The sequence below is a fragment of the Kickxella alabastrina genome (genome assembly GCF_025024165.1).
Source record: "Kickxella alabastrina strain RSA 675 chromosome Unknown BX661scaffold_6, whole genome shotgun sequence".
Classification (NCBI taxonomy): Eukaryota; Fungi; Kickxellomycota; class Kickxellomycetes; order Kickxellales; family Kickxellaceae; genus Kickxella; species Kickxella alabastrina.
In genome coordinates, this window is record NW_026251477.1 from 208,204 (window position 1) to 236,200 (window position 27,997).

General features: G+C 52.1%; 6 protein-coding genes across 6 annotated transcripts; 4 read left to right on the top strand and 2 right to left on the bottom strand.

Annotated features, from left to right (window-relative positions):
* The first annotated feature begins 1,485 nt into the window (after positions 1-1,485).
* BX661DRAFT_85713 (uncharacterized protein) lies at positions 1,486-7,799 on the top strand. The gene is made up of 2 exons (XM_051539527.1): positions 1,486-1,837; positions 2,038-7,799. Exons 1-2 carry the CDS (start codon positions 1,835-1,837, stop codon positions 7,342-7,344), a joined length of 5,310 nt encoding a protein of 1,769 aa, XP_051392996.1. The 5' UTR covers positions 1,486-1,834; the 3' UTR covers positions 7,345-7,799.
* Positions 7,800-9,177: 1,378 nt separating this feature from the next.
* Positions 9,178-10,813, bottom strand: BX661DRAFT_169768 (uncharacterized protein; the record flags this gene model as incomplete). Its single annotated transcript, XM_051533554.1, has 2 exons — positions 9,178-9,493; positions 9,756-10,813. 2 exons carry the CDS (start codon positions 10,811-10,813, stop codon positions 9,178-9,180), a joined length of 1,374 nt encoding a protein of 457 aa, XP_051392997.1.
* A 2,014-nt stretch (positions 10,814-12,827) lies between these two features.
* On the top strand, positions 12,828-13,608 carry BX661DRAFT_85774 (uncharacterized protein). The gene is made up of 2 exons (XM_051539528.1): positions 12,828-13,387; positions 13,573-13,608. The coding sequence occupies exon 1, from the start codon at positions 12,959-12,961 to the stop codon at positions 13,328-13,330; it is 372 nt and encodes a 123-aa protein (XP_051392998.1). The 5' UTR covers positions 12,828-12,958; the 3' UTR covers positions 13,331-13,387; positions 13,573-13,608.
* Positions 13,609-13,715: 107 nt separating this feature from the next.
* On the top strand, positions 13,716-16,612 carry BX661DRAFT_169769 (chitin synthase-domain-containing protein; the record flags this gene model as incomplete). The annotated part of the gene is made up of 2 exons (XM_051533555.1): positions 13,716-13,950; positions 14,076-16,612. 2 exons carry the CDS (start codon positions 13,716-13,718, stop codon positions 16,610-16,612), a joined length of 2,772 nt encoding a protein of 923 aa, XP_051392999.1.
* Positions 16,613-17,452: 840 nt separating this feature from the next.
* BX661DRAFT_179500 (WD40-repeat-containing domain protein) lies at positions 17,453-20,147 on the top strand. The gene is given in 4 exon segments (XM_051535204.1): positions 17,453-18,495; positions 18,519-19,753; positions 19,769-19,962; positions 19,975-20,147. The coding sequence occupies 4 exon segments, from the start codon at positions 17,657-17,659 to the stop codon at positions 20,044-20,046; spliced, it is 2,340 nt and encodes a 779-aa protein (XP_051393000.1). The 5' UTR covers positions 17,453-17,656; the 3' UTR covers positions 20,047-20,147.
* Positions 20,148-20,149: 2 nt separating this feature from the next.
* Positions 20,150-27,694, bottom strand: BX661DRAFT_197134 (uncharacterized protein; the record flags this gene model as incomplete). Its single annotated transcript, XM_051538109.1, has 10 exons — positions 20,150-20,203; positions 20,257-20,388; positions 20,438-23,083; positions 23,192-23,305; positions 23,797-24,024; positions 24,264-24,321; positions 24,631-26,249; positions 26,376-26,488; positions 26,531-26,623; positions 26,746-27,694. The coding sequence occupies 10 exons, from the start codon at positions 27,692-27,694 to the stop codon at positions 20,150-20,152; spliced, it is 6,006 nt and encodes a 2,001-aa protein (XP_051393001.1).
* Positions 27,695-27,997: the final 303 nt, after the last annotated feature.

A 27,997-nucleotide genomic window follows, 5' to 3' on the forward strand; every position in this document is an offset into this window, starting at 1 on the left:
CTCTACTTTCCTGTAAACCGCAGATATCTGTCCCAGTTCCAGCGTCAATACCAGTTCCAGTGCCAGTACCAATGCCGGAACTAGTACGTCAAACAACCATAGGCTCTTTTTTAGCAGCGTGGTCGCGTAATTTTTTTGGCATGCAATCAAAAACAAATCATCTGTTTTCCTCTATTGGCTAGTGGGCGCGGGGGTGATAAATGGGCTGGCGGCCCAACTGAACGGGGTGCGAATAAAACAAATAGCTGGACGTTTGGTGTGTCTGTCGCCAGCCGGCCCCACATAAAATACCAGGATACTGGGTCATTGATCTGATAAATCAAGTCAACAAAGTGCATCAGGTCCCGTGTTCCACAAGTCCAGCCTCGTGACTCTTTGATGGTGAAGGAGACCGCATCGCACAGGGGGCGGTCCATGCATGAGTAATGTGCCGTCACGGTTCGCATTCAACCTCGCCAACGGTGAAAAGACGCACACAGCGGTTGGCTCTAGCCTCGGGAGCTGCCACGGCTCCATGCTTGTTTATGTTTATTAGTCGAACCAAAGCATGCGTGCAAAATTCCCAGCAGCGAGCGATGGCAGGGGAAGAGGGGATCCGCATGGCTCTATTATAGCTCCTTTGCTAGCCCAGGCATGCGCTGCAGAAGACAGGCGATTGGTTGGGCAGGCGAATCGTGACATCGAGCATCGAGGACCACAGGGATTCTGAATGCAGTCATGCCGCTCATCACCAGCGCTGAGAAGTGGGTTTTTTGGGCTCTTGCTGGCGATTTTCAATAGTGCCGGGGATTAAACCCCGCCCATGTGCAGACGCTTTTTGCCTCTGCGTCTGAAACATGAACTGATTTTTACATTCATATATTCGTTCTTGTTCTTGTTCTTATTCTTATTCTTATTCTTATTCTTATTTTTATTCTTATTCCTATTCTTATTCTCATACTTATACATATTCATATCCTTCATTGATTACACGCCGCCTTTCAATTGTTAGCCCAGCTCTGTTTTATATCTGGACCGGATTCTGAAAAAGGTAAAGCTGACTATACGCACTTGGCCCGAGATTCCCTTTTGTGTCTCTAGGCCCACAGTTGTTCCTGGTGACAGCAGGCCCCGCTACCACCACCATATGGGGGGAGGGGGGCGCGTCGCCATTCCACTATCCCACTATCTCACTATCTCACTGTCGTTCTCATCCCTCGCAGTCCCCATTCACTCGCCTTTCTATCTCCCAAAGCGCACAGCGACTATTGTTTGCCTATTAAACGGCGAAGCAAAGAGCAGTTACGAAGAGAAGGGGGGAGGGAGGGGTGAGACTATTTGGCAACAACAAACAAGTCTAGCACTGCTGCTCAACAGATTCAACCCCACTTTTCTTGTCCCCCTTGCCCCCAAAATCCCCTCCGGCCTGTGCAAAGCCAGAGAAGCTTTCGATTTCGCTTTCGGGGCCAAAATGTACGACCTAATTAGAGCTTGCTGTGTCTCGTGAGCCTTGCCACACCTCTAGCTTCATCGTCTCTGCAAAGAAAAGGTCTAGCAGTCTTGCAGTCTCGCACGCGACAAACGATTAGTAGTGCGGCCGTCTCTATTCTCTTGACACGACCTCATGCTTGAACTGTTTGCTTTTTTGTTGGGTTTCTCCCCTCTTTGGCAACTGCTCACCATACGACCAACGCCAGTTCGAATTTGCAACCTGTCTTTTTCGCTTATTTTTTTTAAAGGCCTCCAATTTACATTTCTATAAATATTTTGTTCTACCGCCAACGCCAGCACCAGCCCCCCACATACAACCACATTCATATATACACATACTCGCCAAGGGCGTACAAATGCCAAAATGGTAAACAGAAAGCACCGCTTCACAAAAATTTAAGCCAATAAAAGGGCAAAGTCCTTTTTTGCATTTGCCTGGCTCTGGAAAACAAAACAAATGACTTTGCTTTATATTCACACAAGGCCGTTGTGGCTTAGCTGGCTAAACCTAAATTTGCGACTGCTTCTTTTCTTTGTCAACTCGCTATCGGTATTTTGAACCTGTAGGCCCGCACACAATCATCGACACCAAAGGCTCAGATAATCGCTGGAGTGACTAGCAGTGAGGCATCGTCACTGTACACTCCGAAAAAGTTGGACCACACCGGCAGTTCCGCGCGCAGATTTGACCGGGCACCAACCAGCACACGACGCGGCCGCGTGGCAACCATTGCTCCAGACACAGAGCCTGAAACAATTACGGTCACAGCCACAGCCACAATTACAACTACACACACATTAGGTGCTGCGCCAACCAAAAGTCCCAGTGCGAGCTCCGCCACTAACACCTCTATTATTGGCACCGAAAGGAACGCTTCAGCCAGCAGGGCCAGCTCGTTAACACCCAAGCGCGTTCTAAAAGGGACCACATCGCTCTCTTTATCAACTTTGGCGTCTCGATCAAATTCAAGACCGCGCGCTGAGTTTACGTTTCGCTCATCAACAAAGTCAACACCGACTTTAACGTTGGCATCCACAGCGAAGCCAGCTTTGATACAGACCGAGTTTCCCAGCCTATTTGAACAGGACGCATCATTGCCGGTACTGCAGCCACAGCAAAAGTACCCAGAGAAGCAACCGCAACCACAACTGAAACTGCAGCTGCAAAAGCCGCAGCACCTAGAATTTGTCGGGGCCGCTTTGCTGCCCTCACTATCGCGGCGCGCAACAATTAGCGGGCGCAAGCAAACATCATTGAGAATTGGCACGGCAAGGCGAGGAGCCAGCTTCCGGGCTATGGGCGAACCAGATGGTACAATCATGACTAAAGACAGTGTCAGCCAGTACAGCGCGGATGAGGCCACGATAGACTCGTCGAACTCAGCACTGACTCCGAACTCGCGATGCGCATACGACATTCCAAACGATAATGAGAACGACGGCCAGTACGCGACGGAGTTTTGGCTCAACGCGCTCGTTCCGAAGCCGCACACAAACTTTTTTGGTTACGAGGCGTCAATTGGCCCAATATGCATCTCCATCAGCACTCGCGAGTCGCATGAGTGCTACAAGGCGCTGGTGCGCACGCCGTTCAAGTTTGGCGTGGTTTATGTGCCAACAATGGTAATTGACGAGCCGGTATTCGGAACAGACTTGGACCGACTGTCGAGCCCGACACCTCAAAAGATGCTGCTTTACCATGCGATGCGGCTGTACTTTCAGCAGGCCGACGACGAGCGCCGCGGTTACTTGTTGACGGCGCTGCGCAACCGCTGCCTGGCGGCGGATACTTCGAGCGCAGGTGTGGGCGCATTTCCAGAGGAGGACCACAGCGGCAACACCGCCGACGCAATGTGGGGACGCTCGGTCGTAGAGACCATACGCAGAACTAACACAGAGTCAGAAGCAAGGGGCGACACAGCGGGCCGCCAAGAGCAATATGGCCAGAAGCAAAGGGCGAAGCGCGGCCTTCAGCGGTCCAACACCAAGCGCTCGATTGAGCTGCGGCGCGCTGAAATAAGCGACTTTATGGACGGTCTGTTCAAGACGAGTGGCTGTAGCGGCGGGGTCAAAGCCGAGGTGTCAGCGAGCCAAACATCCACATTGCTTGCAGAGGGCGGCCAGGGGGACACTGCGTTGCTGATGGAGGAGATACAGTGCTTTTTGGCGGCCGAGCGCGAGCAGCGTGATCTTGCAGTTGCCACGGAGAGTCTTACGGAGATACGTGATGACCACCTCAAGCCACTGCTGCGCAACCTTGAGCCGAGACTGTTCCGGCGCCGCCTTCGCATTGACTTTGTCGTTGTGGGCGCGCCAGGTCAAGCGCATGCGGCCAACGTGTCACCGCCACACCAGCGCTTTTTGCGCTCGCTGGAGCGCGCCAACCTAAGGATGCGAGGCGAGTCTGGCGGCGGGGCCAAGGCCGACGCAAAGGCAAACACAAAGGCGGAGTCCAAGACCGCACAGCGGCAGAAGACGCGCGAGGAGCTCGAAGCCAAGCGCACGAATATCATCCAGGAATTGATAGCTACAGAGCGCAGCTACGTCGAAAAGCTGCGCGCGCTCATTGATATCTACGTCGTGCCTCTGCGGTCCGCAGCCCGGTCGGCCAACAACACGCTGATCCCAGCGTACGATGCCCACGTGATATTTGGCAATATCGAGCGAGTCAGCGAGGTTAACGAGCGCTTTCTGGGCGATTTGGAGGCGTGGGCGGCTGGAGAAATGGATCCACGCGAGACAATTGGCTCGCTGTGCCGCGACCATTTCGTTGACTTCCACGTATACAAGCGGTACATCAACGGCTACCAACACGCGTTGGCAACATCGCGCGAGCTGGAAGCAAAGAACCCGCTATACGCTGCGTTTTTGAACCGCGCGCGCGAGCGCGAGGAGTGCCGCAAGCTGGGCATTAGCGACTTGCTGATCATGCCAGTTCAGCGGATTCCTCGATACACGCTGCTTCTGACGGATCTGCTCAAGGCCACTGTCGCCGAAGAGGATGAGGTTGCGTGTATACAGCTCGCGCTCGAGCGCGTGAACGAAATCGGCCAGCTTGCAGACAACCAGGTCGCCGAGTCTGTGGCTGAGCTGCACCGCATCCACACAACTGTCGAGGGATGTCCTCCCAACCTGATCAGCGCATCGCGAGAGTTTATCGGCGCCATCGACGCGTCTGAAATCGATCTGGCGACCAGTGCTCCCAAGCGCCCTGTGAGCCTGCTCGTCTTTTCTGACCTGCTAATGATTGTCGAGCGCTTCTGGCCTCCGCGCGACCACGGCGGCATTCGGGTCACTGCACAGCCCGCGCTGCGCCACGCTTGCCCCGTACATGCGAGTGTTGGTGTAGGTACAAGCACGGCCCTTGAGACGGGGTCTGGCGCCGATTACAAGACAGCATGCACGTGCGGCACCGGCCCCAATTCTGGGTCTTCATCTAGCATACCTGCAGCCACAGCGTTTTTGTCGACGACCAGTGATTCGAGTCGCGGTAAACGCTGGGGCCGCTTTGCCGGGTGGGTCGACATTACGCGCGTCAGCACGCTAGAGAAAAGTCTGAACCCATCTTCGCGCTCATTTTACATCCACCGCTACCCATCCGGGGGAGCTGGTGCCGCTTCTGGCGCCGACGACGTGCAGGCCGCAGGTGCAGTGGCGAGGCTGCGGGCAGCTACGGTTGCACCCAGCGCCAACCCCTCGGGGCAGCGGTCATCAGCATCTTCCATTGTATCGCTTGAATCCGGCATAGCCACTTCGCCAGCGTTACCGTCCGAAATGCTGCACCAAGAGTTTGCGCGGATACTTTACCCAGCTGAGGCCACGTACGAATCTTACGGAGATCATGGCTACTGGTACCCACAGTCGCTGCACGAGTTTGAGACCGATCACCCGCTGACACGCGACGCTTTCTTTGAATTTCTCAACATCGCATGGGAGCGCTCTATTGCACGCTGTTTCGAGTCTACGTCGTCGCTTAGCCGGCAGGGTAGCAGCAGCAGCAGCAGCGCGGCTACCGCGGCTGTCCGCAACCACCGCAAGACAAAGTCTGGTTCTGGTTCCGGTGCTAGTGCTAGTGCAGATTCCAATGCAAACGGAAGTTCCAATGCAAATGCTGTGCTGCCAGTTGCTAGCTTGGGCCACCCCGAATTGGACCGTGTAGACGTCGGCGGACAAGCATGGACGGTGCGCATTTGGGATGCAGCCGACTATGCGCGGTCACGGCACGGCTGCCCCAGCGCCCTGGCTGCTGACATGACCGTTGTGTGGGACTACAGTCAGATGGGGTCGCCTGCCCCGCCTGCTGCGCCGCCTGCTTATTTCCCTCAGCAGGCTTGCCGCATAATTGACTCTGGTGATGGCTACTTTGACGTGGTATCAACAATTTTGCCGCTGGACTCGCAGCTTCCGCACAGTGCCGAGACGGAGACATATGCTGAACTGCTCGAGGAACGCGATGTTGCTGACAACTGGCCGGCACTGTGCCGCCTGGTTGAACAGGCCGTCACTATGTACCAGTACGTGCTGCTTGCTTATCCTGAACACCGCCGCGTGCAGCAATGTTATAACCGCAGTATCTTGGCATCGCTGTTTGGCCAGAACGCGCTTGGTAGCTCGTCATCCGTCAAGGCCGAGACTGCAGTATCCGCCGCTCCACGCAAGCTGTTCTCACGTGCTCGCCATCTGTTTTCGTCTGGAAAACTTCGCAGTTCGGGATCAGGTTCGGCATCAGTATCGGGATCTGGTGCTCAAAAGGGCGCCTCCAGTGCCGACTCTACAAACTTGTTTTCATCGGCTTACAGCAATGCGGTTACCACTGAAACTATTGGCCCGTCCTCGGGGTCGTCGCCATACAACCACTCGACAATTTCAACGCCGCTGACGGTTCTTGGCCGCTACAAGCTTAAAGGAAAAAGTTCGACTATGGTCCCATCACGCCGCGCCAATACGCTGCAGCCCAACCCCCAAGGATCCCAGCTCACAAAGACAGTCTCTGCTGGGTCGACACCATCACACTCCTCCAACAGCGCGGGGCACGCTGGTAAGCCAACGCTTGCCGCTTCGTCATCCTTTAGTGCTGGGGACGCTTCGAAGTTTGGCATTGCAACCACTGGTGGCAGCACCAGTACCCAGCTGTCACCAATCCCCGACAACCTATCTTCTGGCCGCAAGATAGCGCACACCATTGACGAGTTCCCGCCATTCTCATCGACATTGCTTGCCGACAACTCTTTAGATATTCGCACTCGCTCGCAGACCAGCTGGGAGCAGCGTGCGCGTGCTGCGACAAGCATGCCGTCTATGGCTCAAGGGTTACCGGCACGCCAACAGTCTTCTCGTGTGAGGGGTTCTCAGGCTTCAAAAGATGCGGTGAGCGTGTTGCCGCTCAATCTGAGCGGGTCCTCGCCGTCTTTGGTTAAGTTGGGAAAGCAGACTTTCAGCTCTAAGCCCAGGCCGACTGGCGCAGATGGCGCAGATGGCATAGATGGCGCAGCCGCGTATACAAAGCGCAGGTCAATGTCAGTTGTGGAGATCATTCCCGGATGCGACGACATCAATTTGTATGCAGCGCCCGATCTCAGTTCTGTTTCTGGCCCCGGCTCCTTGCTATTAACTACGCAGCGACAATCGCGCAACGACAGCACAAATGTTGTTGGAAGCATAGCCAGTATCGTTTCGAGCGTGTCTGCCACTGCGTCCAATTTTGGCGCCTGCGGCCCGCGTGGCGACAGTGGATCTGAATTTTCCTTGAGCCTTGATATCTTACAGCCGCATGGTGAGAGGTTGCATATTCCAGACGATTTGAAGTTGGAGTTTGACGCAGCATTGAGCGGCGATAACAGCACACCCCCTCATCGGAACACGGTCTGGCTTTGAATATGCAGTCATTCGTCTCACCCTTTCCGAGCGCTGTATCTATGGGCATGACCGACACAACCGGTGCTGATTCCGGAAATCCCTTTAAATCTGGCGCTCACGGTCTGAGCGTATTCATTCCATCGAATGGCAATGTGCCGAACACATCTAGCACCTGGGACATTGTCTCTCCTGAATACATTGGCTTGGCTGACCAGCACAGCCAGCTGCCTCTGAAGAGTGCCGATTCTGCTGCGAGCAGCAGCATGTTCTCGTCGTCTCAGGGGACCCCCCCTGCAACTGTAAATTCTGGTCGTGGCACAGAACGGCGCCGAGGTGTATACGGCGCGCCGCCCCACAAGACAGCAACGGCAGGCACAATGCTAATGTCAACGCCACGTTCACCACGAGCTGACCAACAATCGAACGCGCATATTATGCTGTCCGAGTCCACATTCTTTTGGACATTGCGCGGGAGCTTGGCGAGGACGAGAGTTTTGTGCAGCCGGCTAACATCAGCTCACTTTATGTCGATGAGGACGACGTGGCGCGCCACTTGGGCAGAATTTCGATAAGCAACCATCGCCCTCAGACATCGCCTGGTTTCCCGCAGCATGGTGCTGTTTTGTCACCGAACTCTTCTGATCGCGATCCTGGATCCCCTGTGTACTTGGACACACTGCGCCCACTTCCTTCAGTCCCAATGCACAGCAAGTCGTTGAACTACGGGTCAGAAAGACACGCACCCTCGCATCCTCGTAATCAAGCATTCGGCACTATGGCCCTAGCATAAGCAGCACCTTTAACGGCCCCTCTGCATGGATAATGTCGTCAGCTAGAGCGCGAATCCCACACCCACCGCCAACAACCTACAACCTGCAGCAGCAGGCACCATCTCATCAAGAGGCATCTTTATCTTCTTCATCGCCGACTACCGCCGGCTCCCATCGCTCCCCCCAGAATTCGATCGACCGCTGCACCGGTGTATCTTGACAGACCTTCTGCACACAGCGGGCCACATCGCCAACTCGAAGAACACAACCCACATTTCCGCCGTTTTGAACACCCCTTGCGCACTCCGCCCTTTATATATTTGCGATGCGACACGACCTGACATTCGTCTGGTGTACATGTTTTTATTTTTCCTTTCAATTTTACCTTGCTTTAATATTTGCAAAACTTTTAATTCAAACCATTAACATTTTTATTGTATGCCGCTTACCGCTGCCATTTTTCTTATTATATACATGTTACTGGTGCAGAGGTACTTTGTAGGCAAAGTATGACCGCTTGGCCGGCGCTTCAAGCTCTTCAATCTATTTTTATTCATATGTTTCATTTTTTATTATAGCCTGGCGTGTCCTGGCTTTCTTGGTTTGAAAGATCCGCATTACTTGAAGCTTTGCGCAAACCCAAATCGTGTTGCTGTGCTGCACCAGATGATGGAAAAACCTTAAAAGCTGTAGCTATAAATTGCCAATATTATGTTTAGCAGAAGTCATTTGCCTTTCGTCATGTAAAATTAAAAACAAATAATTTTTTGTCGTTAGTGCGCTAATGGTTTCATATAGTTTCATATGTCTAGTTTATATGTCATTTGATTAATTGCACTTGATTAGTTGACAATATTTTAAATATTCACAAATATGTATATTGAAAAACATGTGCATACAAACAAATAACTATATTGCATGTGTAAATGAAAGCTATATACAACGAATACAGACTACTATTATCATTATCATTCTGGTAATGCCAAGGAAGGTTTGCAATCATTATTTATAATTATAATTATATTAAAGTATACGTTTTTGTGATAAGCAAGCAAGCGGACAAGGCTAGCTGGCTGGCTGTTCATGGGCCAGCGCCAATATTTTGAGCCGCACTCAGCAGATCACTGGAGAATAAATCCAGATCTGAGCTATCAAATTTAAGCTCAGGACCAAGTGTCAATTGATTTTGGTGCAATTTTTTTGATTGAGGTTCGAGTTCGGACTCTGCTTCAGCCTCCGACTCTAGCTCTGACTTGGGGTATTCCTCGTAAGATGCGTCCGTGTCATCATCCGGGGCACCATCATCCGGGACGCCATCACGTTCGCCATCACCTTGGCTGTCAGAGTCGTATTCCTCGCCATTTTCAGACTCACTGTAGTTGTCAGAGGCCTCAGCGCTACTTTTTTGGTATCTTCGTCATTGTTTGCATTGTTTGCATCACCCTCGCCGCCCTCAATATCGCTCGAGGACTCTGAAGATTCAGAACCACTCTCTTCAGCTTCGCTCCCACTTTCTTCAGAATCACTGCCACTTTCTTCAGAATCACTGCCACTTTCTTCAGAATCACTGCCACTTTCTTCAGAATCACTATCGCTTCTTCAGACTCGCTATCGCTTTCTTCAGCATCACTGCCGCTGCCCTCTGATTCACTATAATACTCTGGTCCATCCGCATCACTGTCCCACCCGTTGTCCAAGACGCGAAGAGGCGAGCCCGGGGCTGACTGGTCCTGGTTCTGAACTGATTCTATGGCGCGATTGCCCTGCAGCCGATTTGCTTGGACCACCCCAGACATCTGCGACGTGACAGGCATGGCCATATCTGATACAGCAGATGCAAATGGCGTCTCTGGTGTTAGTGGCGTATCAGGTGTAATTTGAGTATTGCTGTTTTGGCCTCCCGGGCGTAAAACCTGGACGTTAGTAGTGTCAGCTCCTAAATCTGTTCCCGTAAATGACGCGTTGCCGCCGAGAACCACAAGCTGTGGCTTTTGCTTAAGGTTTACGACGTTTGGCGATGCCCACTGGCCAGTTTCGTTTGCCTGTGTGCCAGTGTTGTACAGCTTGGTCTCGCGGTAGCCCAGTGCCTGATCGCCGTTATATTCTGCCGAGAAAATAATGGGAATTGAGGCATGTGAGCCCGGGGTTTCCGGTGCCCGCATTGCTGAGTCACGCCATTTGCTCACGCTGTACGTTGACGAGTATGCGCGATTGGATCTGGCCCCATTGGCGGAGCTGTCGTCAATCAAGTTGTTATAGCTCGACATGTATCTAGCATCCTCGTGCTGAGCATCCATGGCCCGCTGCTTTTTGTGGCGGCGACGCAGCAAGAAGAGCAGCACACCAGCTCCAATGATGCCGACAGGGATGACCGTGCCCAGGACAGCTGGGAGGGCAACTGATTTCTTTTGGGTGGTCTCCGAATCGGTTGTGATTACTTGAACAGTATTACTGTCAACCTGGCAGATGAAGTGGGCACACTCGAGGCTGCTTTGCGGGATGTAGTAAGATGACAAACCCGCCTCGCAGGGGAATTGCGTTGGGTCGCTGGACGGGCAGCTGTCTCGGAGAACAATATGTTTGGCGGGTGATGCAGACTTGTTCGGCACGGGCACTAGCACTGGCGCTGGCGCCGGCGCTGCTGTAGTGCTAGATGTGGCCATCAGCAGTGCCACGATTGCTGCAAGAAACCACTGTGTAAATAGAGACCTCATCATGCTCTGATGTTGTTTTGTGTCTGCGTGGTTGTTCTGTTAAAGTAGAATGTTTTCAAGAATGAAGTTTCAGCGATTGTTTTTGTGATTAATGGAGGCGACGGCAAGGGCAGTGCGGCTGAGTCAAGGAGGTGTCAAGGGGTGAAGGGTGAGGGAAAGTAGAAAGAAGAAAGTAAAAGTTAGAGTAGAAAGTAGAGGTTGTGCGGAAAGCCCCAGTCAAAGGGCACAAATAAGGTTAAACTGTCGCTGTTGTTGCTGCCGAGCAAACAAAAAAGTGTTGTCGTTACGAAGATAAAGAGTTAGTAATTAAAATAATATTATTTACAGAATAGAAAAGAAAAAGGAAGAGGAGAAAACGTGCTGATATTGCTACGAGATTGCGAGCAAACAGAAGCGTGTAGAGAGCAAGAAAAAGCACCATTATTTGAAAGGCGCGGAACTATATTTGGAAACTGCAAAGACATTGAAAAATACTAATGAAGAGGCAGCGACAAGCGACAAAGAGCCTGGGGAAAGAGCGAAGAGAGAAGAGGGCGCTTTGAGGAAAATACCCTGCCGAAAGCCTGAATTCGCAGCCTGCACATGTAGAAGCATAAGATGGAAAATGAAGCCAATACTTAAAGGATCGTCGCTTCAAATGTGCTCATTGCAAGGCACAGGCATGAGGGAAAATAGGTCGCGACGCACAGGCATACAAGCGGTCCAGCACTTGCCCCATTCGGCTTGTCCCTTTTCTGGTTTATTGGGATTGGTTGTTTTTTTAGCCCAATCAAAGCTTGGCCGGTAGTCAGGACAGGACAGGACGGGCCTGAGCAGCATAGGCCTATTGGCTCAAAACAAGCTGTGTTTGCGCGAGCCAGTCGCACTCGACCAACGCAGATGCTGTCTGCTCGATTGTCACCGGTTGTCTATCTGGGGCTATGGGATTGCCACTGGGTTGTTGGTCGAGTCAACCAGACCGATAGGGTGACAGGGACGTTTCAAAAATAGAACCTCCAAAGATATGCCAAGGGAGAGAAAATAGATCTTATTTGTTGTTACCAAAGATATGCTAATCCCGAATGCCGTTTTCTCTGGCCATAAATAGGGCTTTTTCAGCTATTTATAGGTGATTGTGCACATTGGGCTGGCCAACAAACTGGTACAGGTATTGTCATTTTGCCCGGTCTCTCTGCATTCATTGTTTGAATCTTGAGCGCGATTTCGTAAGTATAGGCACTCGACTTTATAAAAAACACTAAGGTCACAGCACAAATCGCCTGATAGTCTCTGAAAAGGCCAAAACCAAAGCAAGCATGTTCCCCTCAGTCTGAATTTGGATGTTTGTTTTGCAACCCATGAAGCATCCTTCCTTGCTCTTGTATGGGATGTATGCATGCAGGCCATTCCACCATGCGCAGACAGCACTGCCTTTGTAGCGCATGTGAGCGTGAGTCCAAGTACGAGGAGCCCAACCAACGTTGTGCGAACACGGCGCGTAGATGTGGCAAAAGTAGAGGGGGCGCTGGGATTTGCATTCAGATTTTCGCCCGCTGGATTTTTTTATAGCACGCTTCAAAGGGACAAACAAAAAAGAAGTAAAGGGCCGGCAGGCCAGTCATGTTTTCGTATGACTTTAGTACTATTTCGTCGCCTTTCCTTTTTTGCGACTGAGAGAAAGCAAAAATTAACAAGAGACTGGCTGCTCGTCTGGCTCCACTGCACCACACCACTTCTTGCTTCCCTTTGCCCACATTGCTGTCTTTTTAACTCTTGCACTTTTATACATATTTTGTCTGAACATATCGGCATTCGTTTATTTATTCTGTCCTTTGCAACTGCCCAGCGCCAGCGCCAGCACCAGCATCGATACATTCGCTCACTCGAGTCACACAGCAAAAGGTAACAGTCGCTGCGGTGCCGTATCGTGCTGCTTTCCCAGTGGAGAACAGCGCCGCATGAAATTTGACCCACTGTAAAATCACGGCTGAGCGCCAGTGTGCATGTGTCAATATGGACGTCGATTTTTTCTTTCATCGCCAACCTTGATTTGGCAGCAACTAGCTTATTCGGGTAATTTTTGACGACACTCGTTCTCACGCGCGAGCTGCACAACACGGTCAGCTCGTTTGCATCGAGCTCTGTTTTCCGCCCTCTGCCCTCTGCTCTATGGACGCGTACTCCTTTGCGTTGGATGCACTGGCTTGGGCTTTGTTTCTAGTCTTGGCCTTGGCTTTAGTTGTATGCCACTTTCCCTGCCACCGCTCCCATGCCTCTTTCTGCTGGGCTCCCAATCCATGGGCATCGAAGACAATGGCGGCGTTAATCCCCACGTGTGGTTCGAAAAATCAACGCATGTTGATAAAAATACCCGCGAATCAAAATGGGCGTGTGCACACTTGTATTTATTTTAACAGAAGTTTGTTTCTGTCCTTGTTCAAGAAAGGGGAGGGAGGGGATGCTGCTGCGTCCAACAAGCGGCTGCTGCCGGGCACTCATATTCCCCTTTCTCTTCTCCCTCCTCTCCCCCTGTCTCTTTAACTGCCAGCCATTGTTGGTGCCCACTCCACCATCCATCTGCCGTTCAGAATTACAAAGGCAATCACCATCTGCATTCGCATTTGCATCCGGTAGTGCCTCACACACCGCACAGCTTTGGGGTTCATTTATCCCTCTCTCCTTCTCTCCCTCTCTTTCTCCTGATACGATTGCCTTGTTTATTTTCTCTTCCTTTTTTGCAATTCTGCTAAAATTTTTATTGTACACACCCTCTCGCGCAATAGTAAAGCAAACAACGCCGCAAGGAGACGCGCATCGCTCAAAGCCACACAACCGACGCTTTCTGGATTCCCATGGACAACAAGAAGAGAGGTACCCCGAATGCCGGCAACGGTCGCCCGGAGAGTACGAAATGCTGGACCGCAACATGACTGATTCGTACGCCAGTCCCGGCCAGCCGGCTCCCGGACAGCCGCAGGCGCACTTTGCGCCCCAGCAGCCGGGCAACATCAACCGCAGCGACCTGGACATCCTCGAGACCACAGCCCCGGCGCCAATCCATAACAACCCGTACCAGTATGACATGTACTCTGGATACCCGAATGCGGAAGACCCGTCTTCCCACTACTCTTCCGACGCTGGCGTCGGCTACTTTCAGCACGGTAAGTGTGCACAACACATCACAGCACAATAAGTGTTGGTTTTGCTTTGTAATTTATATTTTGAGCCAGGTAGACGCCGGTCACTAATTCCCGTGCTCGTGCCCTTAAACCATTGCTTGATGTAGGTGACCAGTATGGCCAACAACCAGGGCAATACCCCGCTGACTACCCCAACCCGGGCTACGGAGACCCTGCCTATGGCGACCCGGCTTATCCGAACCAGCAGCAGCAGCCCTACAAGCCCCTACCAATGCCCGGTATGCAGCCTGTGGGGGGGCCTCTTGCCCACTCGTTTGTGCTGAATGAGGCGCGATCTGTCACGTCAACCCCGGCTATGACCGACGACGGGCGCAGCAGCATCACGAGAGAGGCAGCCAACACGCCCTCCGCTAAGCTCGATCCCCGGATTATGCCCGAGGTCGATCCGCATATCGCCAGCCTGTACGACGCGCAGAACGCGCCGCCGCCGGGGGCTCGCAACTTTAAGCGCTTCCAATCGCAGCGCCGCCGCGACCTCAAGAGGATCGAGCTCACTGCCGGAAACCTTGTCATTGACCGCCCCGTCCCCAAAGCGCTGCTGAAGAAGTGTAAGTTCAAGGACGCTAAGGAGTTCACGCACATGCGTTACACTGCCGTCACATGCGACCCCAACAAGTTTAAGAGAGAGAGCTACAACCTGCGGCCGGCACTGATGGGCCGCGAGACCGAGCTCTTCATCGTGCTGACAATGTACAACGAGGACGACATTCTGTTCAACCGCACGTTTTCAGCCGTGATGAAGAACATTGCGCACCTGTGCTCGCGCACCAACAGCCGCACCTGGGGCCCCAATGCTTGGGAGAAGGTCGTTGTGTGTATCGTGTCGGACGGGCGCGCCAAGATCCACCCGCGCGTGCTTTCAGTGCTGGGCGCCATCGGTGCGTTCCAGCCCGACGTGATGAAGAACACTGTGAAGGACAAGGATGTCACGGCGCACCTGTTCGAGTACACGGCGCAGGTGTGCCTGGACGCCAACATGCAGTACCTCGGGTCGGAGCAGAAAATGCCCCCTGTGCAGGTGCTTTTCTGCCTGAAGGAGAAGAACGCAAAGAAGATCAACTCACACCGCTGGTTCTTCAACGCCTTCTCGACCATTCTCAACCCTAAGGTTTGCGTGCTCATCGACGTCGGGACCAAACCCACGAGCACGTCGATCTACCACCTGTGGAAGAGCTTTGACCATGATGAGCGCGTAGCCGGCGCCTGCGGAGAAATTGCCGCCGACCTCGGCAAGGGCTGCAAGTTCGTGTTTACCAACCCTCTGGTGGCCGCCCAGAACTTTGAGTACAAAATCTCGAACATCCTGGACAAACCGCTCGAGTCGATCTTCGGCTATATCTCTGTGCTCCCAGGTGCCTTCTCCGCGTACCGCTACGCCGCGCTGCAGGACACTTCTCCGGGCGTCGGGCCGCTGTCAGCCTACTTCAAGGGCGAGCTGATGCACAGCGGCGACTCGGACAGCGGCATCTTCGAGGCCAACATGTACTTGGCCGAGGATCGCATTCTGTGCTTTGAGCTGGTTGCCAAGCGCAACTGCAACTACGTACTGCGTTACGTCAAGAAGGCCAAGGCCATCACCGACGTGCCCGACACTCTCAGCGAGCTGATCTCGCAGCGCCGCCGCTGGCTGAACGGCTCGTTCTTCGCGGCCTTTTACGCAATCGTACACTGGTGGCGCATGTTCGGTACGGCGCACAGCCTGTATCGGCGTGTGATGCTGACGATCGAGTTCCTTTACCAGACGATCAACATGGTTTTCTCATGGTTCGCCATTGCCAACTTCTACCTGGCCTACTTCTTCCTTGAGCAGAACATCAAGACCATCCACGACTCGCGTAGACACCCAATTGAGGGTCAGGTGCCGATCAGCATCAACGCTGACCCGTTCCATGGCGGCGGCTACTACGTCATGGAGGTATTCCGCGAGCTGTACATTATCGCATTGATCATGCAGTTTGTACTATCGCTCGGCAACCGTCCGCAAGGCACAAAGGCAATCTACCGCCTCTCAGTGGCGCTGTTCACCATCATCATGATTCTGATTACCTACGTCGCTATGTACGGTGTGGTCTACACGGCGGTGCATACCGACTATGACAATGGATTAGAGACGTTGCTGGACCAGGCAAAGTTCCGCGATATTGTCATCTCGATGGCTGCGACCTACGGCGTCTACTTCCTTTCATCTTTCCTGTACTTTGAGCCCTGGCACATGTTCACGTCGTTCATACAGTACACGCTGTGGCTGCCCTCGTCCATTAACATTTTGATGGTGTATGCCTTCTGTAACACGCACGATGTGTCGTGGGGAACCAAGGGCGACACCGGCCTGGCCACAGATCTGGGTCACGCCAAGGTCGAGAAGAAGGACGGCAAGGACGTCGTTTACCTCAGCCTCGCGAATGACGATGCTGACATTGATGTCGACTATCAGAACTGGATTGAAAACCTGAGCAAGCCAGAGGTAAAGGCTCCCGAGAAGCGCGATATCAAGACAAAGCGCGAGGACCAAAACAAGATCTTCCGCACGTCGCTTGTGCTTGCGTGGATGTGCACCAACATCATTCTGGTCATGATCATTTCGCGGACTGGTTCCGCGATATCACCACGACAAACGATCTAACAGGCTCACACAACTACTATCTGACGTTTATCTTCTGGTCTGTCGCTGGCCTTTCGGCGTTCCGTTTCCTGGGAAGCCTGTGGTACCGCATCCGCTTCATTGGTCGCGGCTAATGTGCTTTTTTGCGAAGGCAAGGCAAGCAAGCCAAGCACTGCTGTGTGAGTATTCCCAAACCAGCATGCACAGCAGTGTGCGTTTTCTTTTTCTCTTAATTTGTATGCTGCGAACACTCCACTGTAACAAATCCCCAATCTGCAGAGTAACCTTTGAGATTGTATTTACGCGCTTACCTTTACATTTCGTTAAAATTAACAATGTTAACACCTTTAACCAAATGTAGAAATAAGCTAGAACACGTGAAATATTCATAAGCATTTTTAGCAGCAGGTTACTCTTTAACCAAGTAAATATTTCTTTCTGTGCTGCTGCTGCTTTCCAGTATTTGCTATCACAAATTAAGGATAGCGAAAAAGTGATATCAGACAGAAGGAAGTGGAATCGCGATATAGCCGCGGTGCTTAACTTTTGCACTATCCTCAATGCCATGCTTACAGGCGAGCAGTCTCCGCGTTTATTGCCCAAAAAGGCACAGTTCGAGTCGGCTGAACCCAAGTCTACTACAGCGATGCCCGAGATTTTGCCCAAGCCCAACTTCTCTTCGCAAGAAGCAGCACAACGATTAATAGCTTCAACCATAGTCGACTATTATTGCCACTAGTTTCTAAGCACGTGCCGAGTTGCTGTGCAATCAGGATGGGAAGGAAAGATGTCGATTTGTAGGATATTTGAATTTTTTTAGATATTTGTTATTTCATCCTTTTCTTCAGTGTTGATTTCATTTGCAACTTTTCCTTTTCAAAAAATGTATAAAAAAGTTTACACTCTCGCCAGGCAGTCAGACAGGCATGATCAAATAAGTAGAAAGTCAGAAGACCATTTCTATTCACTTTTTTATTTTTATAAAAATTTATCATCGCTTTTATTCATTTGTTTTCTCCTGCTCTCATCTGCAACTTCACATTTGCATTGCGCAAATTCGACAAAATGGGAAAGATAGCGCGATTCGGACTCTTTCGAAGCGCGAACAGCAGCAACGTTAATGCCCTCGACAACGACAGCAACAGCAACAGCGACAACAGCAACGACAGTGAGAACAATGTAGCAGTCAAGAAAGAAGCGTCGCGCAATGCATTTGGCAGCGATAGCAACCAGGGCTCGGCGAGCAGCATGTTTGTGGCCAAAGGTGCGCCCATCATATTATCCTCAGTTACCGCAGCAACCAGCTGGTCTACACATGACAAGACTGAGCCGATAATGGCTTTGCCCACATTGACACCTGCACACTCTAGTACTTTGTGCAGGGCAGTTCCCGCAGGCGATGGCTGGGGCGGTGACTTTGAGCCTCGCAGCAAACGCGTGTGCACAAGGCAAATTACTTCGCCCAAGCACACGCCTGCGCTGACACGCAGCGAATTTCCTGCAACAGAACACAAGGCTCTGAAATTAGCCGTTCCTGTTGGCATAGCCTGTGAATCTAGCAGAGAAACCCGCGACATGGGTGCTATTGCGAGCTACCAACCGCGGTCAAAAGAAGCACGACCATTGAGGGCGGGCGCGGCAGAGGAGGATAGCGTGTCCAGCGAAGGAGAGTCTGACGAAATCAAGGGCGTTATTGAAGGCATGCTGGCCAGCGCAATACACAGACAGGGCAGCGATGCGCAGATGCGGGTGCTCTGGGACGTGTACGAGCACAACCGCAAGCTGCACAGAAAGTACACCAGGCTCGCAGAGAGAGCGGCTGATGAGATGCACCACGCGGCAAAGGCGATGTTCCAGCTGTTTGGAACCCAGCTTGACGTCGATCGCCCCGAGGCGCAGCAGCGGTCTCTGCAGAGCCTGCGCGTAGCGACTATCACTATGATCGACATGGGGGAGCAGACAGTCGTTCAATAAGCCCCAGCGACGCAGTGGCCGCAGGCCCCGCCCAAAAGATGCCACCACGCAGAATCGTGGCTTATGAGCCGCAGGCCGGCCCAAACAGTTATTTTGGAGACGACAACGACGATGAGGATGATGAGGATGACGAAGACATTGTTGAGGAGGTTGTGCAGCACGACAAAATGGTACCGCATTTGGCAAGGCGGGCGCACACAACTGCGCTTGGCGCACGTAGTCCACTAAACGCATGTGCCGATCGGCCCCGCAGGCGCTCTGACGCGCCTGAGGCCGACGCCGACGCCGGGTCTCTGCGGTGCCTTCGAAGCAGGGATACTTGCATTGCGGGCGAAGACACTGTTTCGGGGATTATGTCGCGCGAGAGCGCCATTCGCCCGTACCAATTCGCAACAACCTTGCATCCGGCGTTCAAGCTGAAGCCCAGGGAGGCATTCCCGTGCTCGTTTAAGGGCTTGCCCCAGCAGATGGTTGTTGCGTATGGCATGGATAGATCGGTGATGTTCTGGAACCCGCAAACTCGCATGTTGGAGAAAAGGATTGGCGAGGACCAGCTTGAGATGGATTTTGTCGAGCACATGGCGCAGCTGTCGCCGTCGCTTTTGGCACTGGTCAGTGGAATGCGCAAGCCAGCGATCACTGACTTCCCGGCGGGCAAGATCTCACTCTTGGCTCTGGCGCGGCAACCACGCCAGGGCTCGCTCAACATTCGTTCTGTGCAACGCTGGTGCGACGACTCGCCGCACGATAGCCCAGTGTCCGTTGTCCAGGGGTTGCCTGGCGCTGACACGGGCCACCACAGCCGCGCATTTATGCTCAGCGGTGGCTCCAACGACAAGAGCGTCTTTTTGCGGTCGCTTGAAGTAACTGACGGTCACGCTGCAAGGACCCTAGGGTCGCTGAGAATGAAAAGTAACTTGAAGTCGCGCGTGTCAGCCCTGTGTTATGAGAGCACGCGGGCCTACGTCATATCTGGCTCCGAGACTGGCCGCATCTGCATCAACGACGCCTCCAGCGGAAACCTCGTGTATGAGCATGAGACGCGCCTGAACAGCTCTGTTGGCTGCATATCCATCTGCCCTACCAACAGGAACTTGATGATGGTCAGCTGCGGCACCAGCGGCGAGCAGATACAGGTTTTAGATGTCCGTCAGTGTCTAGCCAAGATGCCGCCGGTGCTGGTGCTAGGTAAGAGCGACGCAGGAACATATTCGCGGTACACCCGCCCTGCGTGGCACCCGGATGGCGGACTGGTATTTTGCCCATTCCGCCGCTCTCAACTCGAAGATTCGGGAGGCGACATTGTGGCCATTTGGGACACTCGCTATGTGAGGTGTTCTCGGGAAGCCAGCCAGATATACCGCCCCCACAAATCCGCCGTCAGCTCGGTAGCCTTTGTCAAGCCCCAGGGCAACGGCGCGCCAATAATGGTGACCACCTGCGTAGACCATGACATTGGCTTCACAGACTTCAAGGTTTAGCATATGTAGTGTCTATCAGCATGCAGAGAGATGTGTTGTGGCGCTTTCCGACTGTAATTTAAAAATAAGCAAAATAAAATAAACAAAAAATAAACACGGCCATCTACCGCTTACTCTCAAATGGCGGCACCTGGGCTTTCAAATGTTCCCCGAGCTCCTGATTCGAAGCACGCTTAGAATTTTGTTTATATCGTGGCGCATGCCAGCCACGTCGCGCATTTCTCGGTAAATGCTGGTCACCTCCATTTCTAGGCTCCCCAGCCGGACCTCAGAAGTGTGTTGGTGAGAAACATTGCACTGTGAGCACCCGCTGACATCTGTGGTATTGGAAGGCATATCGGTCTGGCACGAGGCTGAGGAGAGACGTGTTTAAGTGTAGCGCACTGGAGACATGTTTAAAGGGCATCCGCGACATTTCGGGATCCTGCTCCAGACCAATTGTCTGAGATTGGTGCGTCGGGCATTGATCTCTGACGTGCAACCCAGAGCCTAGCGTTGTATTTTCGGGAGAAGCAACGCCAAGTGTAGCATTAGGCAATATGCAAGCCAAGGCCTGCTGCGATCCAGATGCGCGAATAAAAGTCCCGAATGCACTTGCATAGCGGTCAACGCTAATGTGGTCTAGAAGTAGCTTATTCTGTAGATGTAACTTTGCCAGCTCTATGACCCGCAATGTTGCCGCTGCACTCGCATAGAGCCATTTGGCCTCGTTCATCAGCACGCGCATGTGCTTGAGGTAATTGTAGAGCCTGGTGTTGAGGACGAAATCCACACCTTTCCCATTCGGCGAACGGTCTTCGCAGATCCACCGGCGGACATCAGCCAGAGGGACTGGCATGAATTGGTGGTCAGCCATCAGCGCCCGGACGAGTCCCCTTTGCAAACGATCAAACCACTGCTCACCCAGCCAGCGCCCTAGTACACAAGCCATGTCGACAGACATTGCGCCCCGCGACTTTTTGATGGCCGCAAGTATCCCCTTGTCAGCGCTTTTGATAACGGCTACGTCCATGGCTCCAAGAGCAACGCTCAGTTCCTTGCACAACCCATCTACGCATTCGATTATTGCCCTGTTGTATACCTCTATGGACTGCTGCACGGCTATCATAATGGACCTGCTGGTGGCACACGGAATTGCATTTGTTATCAAACTGTGCAGCTCGCTGCGAATTGCAACATCTGACCACGAAATATCCAGCTCGCGCTCGAATTTCTCCTCGCTCAGGTCGCTACCAAAAGCAACGGCTGTGGGCACGGGATGATATCCGGCAAGTCGGGCACGGGCAAGAAAGTTCTGGCGCCCTGCTGTTTGCACGTACCTTGATGTGAGCAGGCTTGACACCAGACAAAAATAGTATTCTTGCTTGAACGAATCTATGCGCGCGGCCACAGCATTGGTTTTGATGCACCGAATATACCCAGTATCTGAGGCAGAGCTGCAGCCAGTTACTTGCCCTTTGTACTCTTCAAAGAAAAGGAAATGTGTGTCCTCTATGACCCGATTAAAAATGGCAGTCGCGTAGGCGTCGATGCCAGGCCAGTCAGCGACTTTGTCATGGGAAAAGCGCTCGCCAATTGCCCTGATCAAACTTAGGTGGAAGTGGTGGTTGCTGCAGTTTAGATCCAGTGCTTGGCCAGAGCTGCTGGCAGCATCAGTTAAATTGAGTTTCAGCATCTCCTTTTCAATTGAAGCCAAGAGATCGAGGTCGATTATGCTGCTGCTGGCATGGCTGTACTCGCTCAGCGGCCTGTAAAGATGTCTGCTGTACATGTCTGGAATGGCGACCCGAAAGTAGAACGCTTCAAAAAACCTCCCAATATAATCCTCGACAAACCCTCTGACAAACTTGCGCTGTATAATTGCGACATTAAAAAACTGCATCTCGATATCTTCATCGGGCCTGCTAATATTGTGAGCGTCTGCCAGGTGCTTTGAGGTAGTATCAGCATCACCAACTGTGCTGCCAAGCTGCAATTTATTGTCATGGTGACTGGTGTGCGGCATTGTGAGGCCTGCCGTAATATCGGCCGCCTCTCTTGCATCCATGTCAATTGGTTCTTGAAATTCGGCGACAATTGCTGGTAGCTTTTGGCGCTTGCGCTGTTTTTTGCTTCGGGGCGTTCTTCTCATCATACCAATACTATTGTGCCGCAAAGGAATGCTGTTGGCAGCTGGCTCGGAACCGGCATTTAAATTTATATCAGAGTCGACATTGGCGCTGGCATTGGCATAGGTACTTGAATTAACACTGGCATCAATAGTGACTGGTAGGCCGCAGGCTGCGTCAAATTGCTTATCTGAATGCACTGGCACATTGCTGTCGGGGGCAAACGCCCAAGCATTGGCCTGGTCTGCGCCTGTAGGCTGATGATGGGTTGAGTATTGCAAACACTGCGCATCTAAAGTACTGGCAGGATGCTGTTCGGGAGCCACAGCCACAGCCGGCGCGTAAACCTCGAGGCCAATAACAGGCTGGTTGCAAGCAAGGGAACGCACGAGCTCGCCATCAACAACATCTTGGATCTGTGCAAGCGTGACTTTGGATAAAGCTCTTGGTGAATTGTTAGGTTCCCGACACTTGATCAAAGAAAGACACTTTTCGACGGATGCAAAACTGGTTGGTCTCCAGCGATGGTCTCTGCTCGGATTGAGCACTTGGCACTTGGGAAACTCAATAGCGGCCCACTTCCTTACCAGCAGCTCCTGGTCGACTGCCCAGTGTGATTTTTGAGCGCAGAGAGTGTATTCCTGGAGCATCAGCCGAAGCATAGTCTTGACGTCCTTGACAGGCCTGCTAAAGTTGCTGGACATGAGGCCAAAGTCAACATGCCGACCGCTCTTCCAAAACGCATGACTGGTCCGAGCCAAAGATACAGTCTCAGTGGCATCCCACGGCCTTTGTGTTGGCGCAGGATTTCTTCCAACAGAGTTTGCGTGGGCACCTTTGTCAGTGGTATGCGCAAACCCGCCTTTGAGCCTACCCAGCCATCTTTCGTTGCCGGTGTATTCAGCTGCAGCGCGTGCCCTTGACCCGCGCTGGGAGAAAGCAAACCACGCTTTTTTTTTCTGCAGGTGGACGGGCTATTGACAAGGGGTCGAGAATCTCAATCAGCCGTAAGTTGTATCAGCGGTGGCCAGTCTGACAATGCTGCTGCTGCGCCGGCTGTTATTAATGCGTCCACCATGTCTATGCGGGGAGTCGTACATCGCTGGTTCGGTTACCAGCCTCGTGGCTGGCTGCTGCTGAGCCTGCTTCAGCTTTGGCCCTTGCCATGGAATATAAGACATTAGGTGTGAGTATGTCTGTCGGGGCTGGGGTGGGCTGATAAAATGATATTGTGTACGAAAAAGGATGGATTATCTAAACAAAACAAAAAATGATGTATGTGTGGACGGAAAACCCAGGAAAATTGAAGAGAAAATTTGGGATTGACAGAAGTCGTTAGTACTGGTCCACCATATTTCTATGATTCTGCACTAGTATATCCCTCATATTACGCTTGAGTACAACGCATTTTGAACTTGCAAACAAATAAAAAGAAGTAAACTACCGATTCTTAAAAGGGACAGAATATTAGCGCAGTAGTACAAAAGCATAATGCGATTGCAACACAGTAACCAACTGTGTATTATTTGTCAAATTATAATATTTGAGGCCATAGACAGAACAAAAACTTGATTTTAAAATATAAATACGTGAAATGTATTATAAAAATCCGGATATATGTAATCTATTGACCACTCTGAACCTGCAATTGCCTAATCAAATCCTCCATTTCCTTGAACTTTTGCAAAACCATGCTCATACTTGCGCCATCGCCGCTGCGTGTGCCCCCGTGAGCTGCCCCATCTGCTGCGAGCATGTCAGGAGATGGGCCCTGGGCCGCTACAATTTCTGGATAACAGAAGGCACCATTAGTTTTAGATACCAGCGCTGCACCATATGCAACCGACAGCTGCTGCGCAGGATCAATTTGCTGAGCATATGGCGCATATAAGTGAGCAAAATGTGGTGTGTGGTATCCGTAAAAAGGCATAGGCCCTGGAACAGCGCAGGGCAATAACGCGCTCTGCGAGGCCATGGCAGACCCATGTTGATCGTGGTAATGGAATGGCTCTCTGTTTGAAATAGGCTGCGGTGAGGTCGACAAATGCGACGTGGCATTCGAGGCAGTTTTGGGGATCCAGGAGAAATTGGCCTACTGCTTTGGCTGACGCCACTGTCCTTGGTAACACTGATGCTGTTGCTGCCGCTGCCGCTGCTGCCACCGCCTCTTGAGGCAATACTCGCAGCATTGCTTGAAAGTGGTTCTGATCCAAGCGGCGAAGAGGCTCGAGATGTTACAGAAAGATGTGTGGTTTCGTCCTGAATGCCATCACTTGGCAATAAATATTGCGGTCGCGCTGTGTTTGTATGCCCTCTGTCAGAACTGGATTCAGCCAGCAACGACACCCATTTTGGCGGGCGGCCAAATGCTGACAACCGTGACCTGCTGGTACTTTCACTTTGGGACAAGCCCAAAGTTGGACCGTTACTTGCAGGGCCCAAACTTTCATTAATCACGATGTCCCTAAATCGAGACTCGTACGCAGAGATGTCGATATGTGCGAGAATATCTTTATGTAGTGCGGCACCCAGAGTACGGTAAAGCATAGATAGCGTGGCAGCAGCGCTGGCCTGCAGCCATTGATTGGCTGTAGGGCGAAACTGTAGGCGCTGCAGATACTTATACAGCCGCGTGTTGAGCTCATAGTCAACGTCTTTTCCAAATGGACTGCCGTCGCGAGTTCTCCATTCTTTTAGCTCGTCGCGCGTTACAGGCCGGAACGGATGGTCGTGAAGCATTGCCTCAAAAAATAAGTATTTAGTCTCGTTGAATGAGCACTGCGCAAACGCCCTTCCCAGAACCTGAGCTTTCAGCGTGCCAGGAATATTATCCAGGCCCGAAATGCTTTCAATATTGCAATTGTCAGCAAAATTGCCATCCTCGTTGCGCTGGTCATCCAATGCAGACTGTAAAAGCCCAGTAGTAAGCCCAAAGCGCTTTGAAAGTTTGCTGTTGAGCAGCTCGAGTGCGCGCAGCAGGGCAATTTCTTTGGACTCGAGCGTTGACTGCGGAATATCCTCCCAAATAAACTCAATCAGCATGTTGCGGATCTCGACGTCAAACGTTAGCATAGATGCCTCATCCACCTGCAGGGCAACAGGCATCGGTCTGAGCCCGTAATCGCGCGCGCGCTGAGAAAGCCCATCGCTCATGTTGTCCACCAAAAACTTGACATAATTATTTGCCAGCTTGTCCATATAGAAAGCGCGTTCAAAAAGTGAGGCAGACACATTCCCCCTATTGACTACAGAGTTACTCGAGCGGTCTGCGCGTACTACTGCTATCCGGCTGCCAATAGGCGCGCTGGCAGTGCTAACAGGCCCAGGACTATTGCCTGTGGCAGTGGCAGTACCGTTACTGTTGCTGTCGGTCATATCAGTGTACGCTTGGAAAATAATAAAACGCGCGTCTTCGATCTGCTTGTTGAACACGGTGGTGGCAAACTCGTTGATGCGGAACCAGCTCGCATCGGACTCTGGTATACAATCCAGTCTGATGGCGTGTGTAAGCTGAACGTGGAAAAACATGTTTCGTGTGCATACCGTGCTGCCGCCGGTGAATCGATATATTGTCTCGATCGCCTTGTAGAATGCATCGTTGTTGTACTCGAAGTTCTCAAAGTGGTCGACTGTGACGCAAAGTCCATCTTTTCCCGCATTCTGTGCGTCGACGCGTTGCCGAAAGTCTGCCGGGAAGTCTGCAATGAACTTGTCGACAAACCGCCGCACTTTCAGTCTGGTCTCTGCCGCCAAGTCGGAAAATTGCACATCAAGATTGCTGCCGCTTGTGATGATCCCTAAGGCATGATGGGATTGGGCGGGCGAGAGCTCTGGGTCATCAAGCGCAGCGACTATCTGCATTTGCGCGCTTGACTCGTCAACGTTTCCGCCATCTTGTGGCGTCCTGTGGTCAGTACCATACTTAAATATGTCTCTGCTGTTGAGCTGGCTATAAGCCACAGTATTAGCTCTTGGACGCCCAGCCGCAGCGATTGCAACTGCAACCACATTGGCATCGGCATCGGCAGCAGCGCTGGCAACCATGCCACCTTGATGCACCACCAGCAATGTGTTTGAGCCTGGGCTTTCTATGGCCTCCGTTTCCGCCTCGGCTAAAAATATAGACGATGTTCCGTGGTGATATGAGCTCCTTCGAGCCCGCCTGCCACGTGCTGTGTGGTTCAATATGCTAAGTGTTGGTTGACTTTTTAGTCCACTCACAACCACAGGCCGCGCTCCAAAAGAAAACAGAGGGGCGGTGGAAGGCGTGCCCTCCAACTCGGTCTCTTCGGGTGGTACCGCTGATGCTGCCAGCGATTTGCCCTGTAATGAGCCTGTGTCTGGAATAACAAATGGTATTGATTTGGCACTCTTACTGCCTTTGCCGTGAATGGTAGTGATGTTTGCGGCTTGAGGGCCGCTCGAAAAAGACAGAAGAGAGGACGAAGCAATTTGCGTGTCGACCACCACTGCGGATTCATGCGATCGCATTCCTTCTCGAAAGTCTGTCAAAACAGTATGACCACTGTGCGCAGCTTTGCCGCCATCGATGGCAAAGTCAGGCAATTCGCGAGCTAAACACAATACGCACCTGAGAGCAGAAAGGCACGAGCTGAGCTTGGACATGCTTTCAGCACGTGGTCGTCTGAACTGTCGCCGCCTACAACTGGATTGAGTAGCTGGTTTTTAGGGAACTCGGCAGCTGCCCATCCCATTATAAAAAAGTGGTCCTTATCGGCCCAGCACGGTGTGCTGCCAAATCGAACGTAACCTTGCAGCGTGTGCTCGAGCATGTCACTGACATCGTTCGGCGCGCGTCCCAGATTTCCGGCCAGCGACTCAAAGTTGACATGTGACCCACTATTCCAGTAATGCAAGCTGGCTTCGGCGAGCGCATCGACATCCTGAGCTGTCCACCTTGTTTTGCCCTTTGTCGTCGCCAAAACGGGCACACTTGATGACTCTGCGCCTTGCATCTGTTGCTTTGCTTTGCTTTGCCGCCATCCAAACTTAAAACCGGGCAGGCCCAGCCTTGATTTTGCCGGGGGACGCTGTGTGGTAGCCAAATCCAGATCCATCATGTGTGCCATTCTCAGCTTTTCGGATGCCACATTCTCAAGCGCAACGTCTGTGCCGTGCTCTTTGTCCACTGAGTCTGCGCAGCGATGCAGGCTTGTGGAAAGCAAGCCACCAGCAGTGCTGACAAACAACGAATTGGGCTTTTCCAGGGCAGGGATGGGCGGCAGTTTTGGTAGCGGCGAGCCCTCGGATACTACCCGAATTACTGACGCATGGGTCGATTTTGGTGGTCTAGCCACGCTCCTCCTGTGTGTTGCACCTTCCTGGGGGCGCCTGGAACCGTGGGCTGGGGGTGTGGAAACGCTACTGCTGTGGCTGATGGTGCCGGCATGGATCTCGTCAGCTCTGCCCGCTAGCATTTGCTCCTCGAGCGCAGCAGTAGCCGCAGCAACAGCAGAAGCAGCCGTCATTCCCGTGGCAGCAGACGTGGAGCTGAGTGGTCGCGGCAGTATGTATGACATTGTTAACAGGCTGGGTTTAAAAATTAATGATATTGCGAATATTGGAAATGTAGAAACAGAAAGGGAAAGAGAATTAAAACCCCAAACCGAGAAATATAAAATTATACGTGCTTTTCCAGGCGATTATGAGATCGATGATTGTGAGCGGTGGAGGAGAGGGGGGAGGCAAAGAGTGTTGGTGATCACTTTACAAAACAAATTAGTTTTTTGTTGCCTCTAGTCACGCACTTTTCAACTCCGACTGCGCGCTACCGACGTGACGCGTCACCAGCAAACAAGAAAACAAGGACATGATGCATGTAT

Coding starts and splice junctions, on each gene's coding strand:
- BX661DRAFT_85774 (XM_051539528.1), top strand. CDS start 12,959: ATGGACGCGTACTCCTTTGCGTTGGATGCACTGGCTTGGGCTTTGTTT.
- BX661DRAFT_179500 (XM_051535204.1), top strand. CDS start 17,657: ATGGGAAAGATAGCGCGATTCGGACTCTTTCGAAGCGCGAACAGCAGC.